We start from the raw sequence: 6,945 nt of genomic DNA on the forward strand, positions 1-6,945 counted from the left end.
GGTGTTTGCCTTTTAAAACAAAGAGGGGAAGTGGGGCAGGGGTGATGGTGCGCTCACCCACGCCTTCTTGCAGGGCTGTGGCCATGTCGGTGTCGCACAGCTCCAGGCTGAACAAGCTGGTGCGGGAGCAGTACATGAGGCTGCCCCAGGATGGGCTGGTACAGGTCACCTACGTCTGGATCGACGGCAGCGGCGAGGGCGTGCGCTGCAAGAGCAGGACCCTCGACAAGGAGCCCAAGAGCATCGAAGGTAACGCCGCTGCGCATCCCCCCGGACGATGCGTCGCACGGTGGAGGGCCCCGAGCATTGCTTGGGGAAAAGTTTTGGGGTGTTTTCGAGCTGGCCCTTGCTCTCCCTGGTTGCGTGGCACTGGCAGTACCCACTGCAGTTGTTTGATGAGGTTATATCAAGCAGCAGAGTAAATATCCGGCCTGCGTCGCTGCGGTTTGCTTAATCCGTAATCTCTGTCATTAGCACTGGGTGGGAAGGGAAGGACTAGCTCCTCGCCCCTTTCCACCGGGCAAACAGGAGACGTGTTGGCATCTGGATGGGGTTTGGCAAAGGGAGGTGATGTGGCTGGGGCTGATCCAGCCTGTGCCCCCCAGTGCTGGAGGAGGGTGAGCGCACTGATGCTCAGAGAGCACTGCTGGGCTCCGGGGATGTGCCAGAAGACCTTTGCGGCAGTCGTCCCCTGGCACTCGGTGCCCTCTGGGCTCTCCATCCCAGGGTCTAAGCAGTTGGAATGATCCATGTGAGAGAAACAGTTTCCCAATCCCAGTCCCCCCTCTGTCCCCATCTGCCTCGCAGACGTCCCCGAGTGGAATTTTGACGGCTCCAGCACGGCGCAGGCGGAGGGCTCCAACAGCGACATGTTCCTGGTGCCCGTCTGCATGTTCAGGGACCCTTTTTGCCTGGACCCCAACAAGCTGGTGCTCTGCGAAGTGCTGAAGTACAACAGGAAACCCGCAGGTGAGCACCTCCAGCGTGCACCCCCGGCTCCTGAGGGTCACCCCCTCAGTTAGGGTGCCGTCTCTCCAAGGGGCTGCTTGCTCTGGACTGCTGGCACCAGGGAGCAGCTCAGCACCGCGCACTTGGCCCGGGGCTCTGAAATTCAAGCACCGGTGGTGGTTGTTTACAAGAACCTGTTTTAGCTGTGCAGGGCGAGAAGAGCAGCAAGACGTGGAGCTTGTGGCGCTCGCTAACTCGAGTGTGCTAAAGGCGTCACCCGGCCCTTGCGCCCAAGCACACCCAGTCCCCAGGGCTGTGGGGTTACAGTGGGGGAGCTGGAGGCAGCAGAGGTTTTACTGCACCAGTTCATGGCTGCTGTCCTTGTTGATGGGCAGCTACAGAAAAGAAGGAAGAAGGTGCTGAGCTGGTTCAGGGTGACCTTTTGCAAGTGGCCCTGGAGCATGCTGGTGGTCGGTCTTATCGCTGCAGGCAGAAGTCTGCAGTCCCAGTGCCTGTCATGTCCGTCTGATTAAGCCCCAGACGGAGGAGAGGGAGCTGGTTTGCAGGGCCATGCTGGGGTGCTCGCAGGGGGGTTATTTGCTGGCAGATAACTGGTTATTTGCCAGTGGAGCGAGGCTGTGGCCTGGCTGGGTGCAGGGGAAGGAGACAGCTTTTGCGCGGTGATGCACGGGAGAGGAGAGGCTGTGGGCAGCGATGGTGAAAGACTGAGCTGGTTCCTCTTCAAACAGCGTCATGCCTTTCAGCCGCGGGGGAAGCATCTTGGTTGGGATTCCTGCCTGGCAGCTCCTCTGCCGGAGCAGTTTGTAATGATCCCCTGGCCCTGGAGCTAGGGCTGAGCTCAGCCCAGAGCCCCTCCAGCTCTTTCAAGGCTGTGTTCTGTGGAGGTTAAGGGCTATGTGAGCTCTGAGGTGGGAGGAATTGCCTTCCCCTCCTTCTCCCATTAGTACAGGGGAGATGTCACTGCTCTTCTCCAGTCCCAGACCCTGGGCTTGATATTATAGCGCTCTAGGGCCTTTTATTGCAATTTAAAGGCAGAAATTGCTGCCTGTCCTTGTGACAACAGTTTTTCAGCCCTGTTTCCATCCAAACTCTTGCACCCCTTGCCAGGCATGTTGTCCCATGTCAGGATGGGTCTCTGATACCTGTAGCTCCATGGCAAAGCCCTGGTTGCCCTGAGCACCCCTCGCACCATGAAGGGCCAAGCCAGGTCCAGCAAGCCTGGATGCTAATCAAAACCATGGAGCAGGACACAGATAAGGATAGTTAAACTGAGGCTGGCAAAAAGAGGATGGGGGTGAAGTAGTGATGGGAGATGTATAGTCCCTGTTCCCAGATCTGCCGGATGCCTGTAGGGCAGGGCTGGGGTATGGTTCCTGGCATCTCAGTGTGTGAGAGGAGGAGGATGTTCATGGACCACTGCTGGTGGTTCTGGGAGTAGGTCAATAAAACCATTTGGCCTGTAGCCTGATGCTGTGGCAATGGAGGAGCTCTGCGAGGAGGAAACCCGTGAGAAGAGAGCGTTGCAGGAAGGGGGAGTGCACTCACCAGTTTTCTTAAGGCTCTGTGGGAAGCGCTTGGCAGTGGTGGAGTCTCAACCTCTGAGTGGGATGGAGTGGAGCATGGTGGGTGCCTTCCCATGGCGCGGGTGTAACCTGAACCTCTCTACTCCCAGAGACCAACCTGAGACACACGTGCAAGAAAGTCATGGACTTGGTTAAGGAGAGCCACCCCTGGTTTGGGATGGAGCAGGAGTACACGCTGCTGGGCATCAACGGCCACCCGTACGGCTGGCCTGACAACGGCTTCCCCGGTCCACAGGGTAAGAGCTCACTCCCTCCCCCAACCCAAATACTCCTCTCTGCTCCCACCCTGCTGATGCCCATCACCAGGCATCCCGGCCCCAACCCTGGACACAGCTTTCCCACTGTGGCTGACTGTGAGCTGGAATAAGGTCAGGAGCTGTTTGCTGAGAGTGCCGTCTGCCTCGTGGCTCACCTGAGCCGGCCGGCAGTGCTGCTTCTGCCGGACCCTGGTTGCACAAACAGCTCAAGCTGCACAACTTGTTTGGCAAGGGCTGGAGAACCTGGCTGGGAAAATGTCCTCCTGTGGCTGTCTGGGAAAGGACCAGCAGTCCTGCCCTCCTGCAGCAAGCCCCAGCACCTCAGCTGCCTCCTGGGAGGACGGCCAGGGGTTTCCCAACCTGACTTAATCAGCCTTTCGTGTGGACTGGCCACTTTCAACATCTCCCTTCCCCCAGGCAGGAAGATCTTCATCTGACCTGCTTGAATGAGGAAGAGCTGTACAAAGCCACAGCGAGTTGAATTTTCTAGGCATGAACAATGTCAGCTGTTGTCAGAACAATCTCGGCTGCTTGACGTGCTCTGAGGGTCAGCGAGGTGCTGTGGGGCAGGCCAAGCCAAGCTTTCCTTATCTCCTGGCCACCTCCCAGTTGATGCATGACAAGTCCTGTTTAACAGCCCAGATAAGGCTGCACAGATGAGTTGCTCACACCACTGGTCCTGGAGTAGGGGTTGGTGGCTCGATGCACCATGGAGACAGCACCATTTAATTCCCATAAATCCCATCGAGCACCAGCACCATTTAATTCCCATAAATCCTCTGCATATGACTCTCTGGGAGTGATGGGATGATGCTGCTGTGCTGTTTTTGCTCCGAAAAGCTCTGCTTGGGTGGTGACTCCTTTTTGCTTTCCAGGCCCCTACTACTGCGGGGTTGGAGCAGATAAGGTGTACGGGCGTGATATCGTGGAGTCCCACTACAAGGCATGTCTCTACGCAGGAGTGAAGATCTGCGGCACCAATGCAGAGGTGATGCCCTCCCAGGTACGTGGGGATGGCCCCATGCAGCCCCTCGTTCCAGTGATGGATAGGAGTTATCATGAAGCTGGAATAACCCAGCACTCCCAGCTCCTCTGGGATGCCAAATCCAGTGACTCCCCACATAGGTTTTGTCTAGATGGGAGCAGTTGCACTGCTAGGGCGAAAATGTGCACGTTAAGTTTTCTTCTAACTCGCCCGGACATGCAAATCCCTGCCTTTTGGGGCAGGCAAGTGCAATGGCAACCGAGCCAAATGGCAGGCAAGATCCTTGCACAGCACAGCCTGTGTGGAGCCAGGTGCTCCCAGGAACTTTCCTTCCCCTGTGGAGCAGGGACGCAGGGTACGGCGTGAGCCAGGACACGTGGCAGGAGCAGCATGTGGAATGTTGGGTCTCTCCATCCTGCTCCCCTACCCCTGGAGCCAGGAAGCTCGGGAGGGACATGGCCTTGGGAAGCAGCTGGGGGGGATTCGGGTTTGTTCAGGAGTTAGCTAGAAGGCGTTCCTGATTGCATTAGGTGGGTGACCAGACTGACCGACGGTGACTTGGCCCTGCAGCTGCGAATCGCTGACTCTCCTGCTGCTGATGTGGCGGTGATAAGCAGGGGCCTTATCTGCAGTGTAGCTGAGGCAGGACTTTTAACAACCCTGCTGTTTGCCCTGACTTCTTCAGGGTCCTTCTTGGCTGCTTTCTGCATGCTGGGCTCGGTCTCGGCCAGGCCATGCCGGCAGCCGTAAATGCATCACCCCACGCTTAGTCACTGTGGGTGGCGCAACCTGGGCTCCGACCGGGGAGGGGTCGGCTCTGGGAAGGAAGGAAGGATAACAGGCTCTGGGTAAGTCCCAGGCCCTGTTTGCAGTGTGGGTTTGGGGATCCAGCATGCCAGCGGCTCCAGTACCAGCCTCAAAGGGAAGTGTGGTGCCTGTTTACCTCTGTTTTGATTAAAATGCCTCTGATTTTCCTCTATTTGATTATGATCAGGTTATTCCCATTTGTTTGCACACCAAAGCTGTCCTGTTGCTTAACTCCATGCTGCTCATCCTCACTGCTGACTCCCAGGCATAAAGCTCAGCTGTACCCCAGGGTGGTAGCCCTTGCCAGGGAGGCGGCAGGGGTGTGATGGCTGGGGAGGCACAAAGCTGTCCATTCTCACCGATGCATCTGTTCCCCTATTCCAGTGGGAATTCCAAGTGGGCCCATGCGAAGGCATTGAGATGGGGGATCACCTCTGGATGGCTCGATTCATCCTCCACCGTGTCTGTGAGGACTTCGGGGTTGTGGCTACTCTGGACCCCAAACCGATGACCGGCAACTGGAATGGTGCTGGGTGTCACACCAACTACAGCACCGAGGAGATGCGGAGAGAAGGGGGTCTTAAGTGAGTCCTGGGGGTTCCATGGGGGTACTCGGGAGGTTTGGGGTGTCCTTGGCCATGTGGCAGCTCCCCATAGCATGTGTGTCTCCATACCTGGGTGGCTGCATCAGGCAGGGCCAGGCTGTCCCAGCTCTTCTTATTTTAACTGCAGCTGGCCATATGGGAGTGTCCCCTGGGCTGTCCTTGTCCCTGCACAGGAGGGGGTGACCACTTTCCTGGCCATGGGAACACCCCCCAAATGGACTTACTGACAAGCCCAACCCCATTCCCTCCCACAGACACATTGAAGCAGCAATCGAGAAGCTGAGCAAGCGGCACGACTACCACATCTGCGTCTACGACCCGCGGGGTGGCAGGGACAACTCCCGGCGGCTCACCGGCCACCACGAGACATCCAACATCTTCGAGTTCTCCGCTGGTGTGGCCAACCGAGGTGCCAGCATCCGCATCCCGCGCCAGGTTGGCGCTACTTTGGGGATCGGCGGCCGGCAGCCAACTGCGACCCCTACGCGGTGACAGAGGCCATCATGAGGACGACAGTGCTCAACGAGACCGGGGTGGAGACCAAGGACTATGCTGACCACTGAGGCCGTGGGGTGGGTGAAGGTTTTTGTTTCTACACCCCCGGCTTCTCCTGTGGGATTTGTGCCCGTGTGGTGTCCTCGGCTGTAAGCTCAGACTCTTTAGGAACCTCGCTTCTGGTTTTGTGAAATGTCGCCTTAGAAATACATATATTTTATAGTAAGAGGGAAGGGCCCAACCTATTTTCTCAACCACTTTTTTTTTCTGGTTCCTGGTTTTAGGTTGTACGTGGATGGTTTTTAAAAAAAACGTGGATTGAATTTTTTCCGATGGACTTTACACTGTGATGTACATAGATCCCTACGTGGAAGCTGCAGCTTCTGCTATTTGCACCTGGGGAGGGCGGGTGCTTTTTTTCCCCCTATCTCTGTTGCAAGGAAATGAAAATAAACAATTTTCCTGGCTGCGTGGCAGCTGGGTTATGCTGTGGCGGGTGCATTTTTCTGTAGCTCCTAGAGCTCCATGGAGGATTTAATTTAGGTCCTGCTGATGGGTTGCAGTCACTGAGCAGCCTGCGTGTCTCCCCTCCCCATGCAGGGGCTGGAGGAGTGGAGATACTGGAGTATCCTTGGGGCAGGTGCCGGGAGCTGCCTTGCCCCGTTTCCTGGTGGCTGAAAGGCCATCTTCCCTCCATCGTGATCCCCCGAAAGGCAAACAGAGCCACACAGCCTGCGCAAACAGCAGCCGGGGCAGCAGCTGGCGCGCGTGTACACAGGGCATGCGCCGCTGAGTCAGCAAAGCGGCCGGGCACCGCGCACAGCAAGCAGCAGCCCTCCCTCCGAGGACACCTTTGGGTGAGGGTGGGGGGTCTGGGGACATCAAGGCACCCCAAGGGTGATGCCCTGCTGAAGCACAGAGACAGGGTGCAGCTCCTTGGGTTGGAGTCTCTTTATAAGGGAGGTCCAAAGGTTTTTACTTATGGAGTAAAACCCTCAGGTGGGGACACTTCCACGTAGATGGGGTGTCAACTGTGACTGCCAGACCCTTGGCGTCCCTCCATGCTGCAACTGTGGGGAGGAATGGGATGCAAGCACAGGGGACAGCACCGGGGTCCTGGGGACACCTTGAGCAGGGCAGGTCCCTGGGGCAGACGTGCAGGATGTGACCCAGCTGCAGTCACCAAGGGGAGGGTTACCCGGAGGTGAGTGGGACCAGCAGCGTGAACAGACAGGGGACATCAT

General features: G+C 57.3%; 1 protein-coding gene across 1 annotated transcript; it reads left to right on the forward strand.

Annotated features, from left to right (window-relative positions):
- Positions 1-68: 68 nt before the first annotated feature.
- On the forward strand, positions 69-5,769 carry LOC104505630 (glutamine synthetase-like). Its single transcript, XM_010155501.1, is given in 7 exon segments — positions 69-249; positions 808-969; positions 2,642-2,788; positions 3,685-3,812; positions 4,986-5,185; positions 5,461-5,645; positions 5,648-5,769. Coding segments are annotated over 7 exon segments (1,110 nt in total). The 5' UTR covers positions 69-83.
- The last annotated feature ends 1,176 nt before the right edge of the window (positions 5,770-6,945 follow it).

This window comes from Eurypyga helias, unplaced genomic scaffold (genome assembly GCF_000690775.1).
Source record: "Eurypyga helias isolate BGI_N326 unplaced genomic scaffold, ASM69077v1 scaffold41567, whole genome shotgun sequence".
Taxonomy (NCBI): Eukaryota; Metazoa; Chordata; class Aves; order Eurypygiformes; family Eurypygidae; genus Eurypyga; species Eurypyga helias.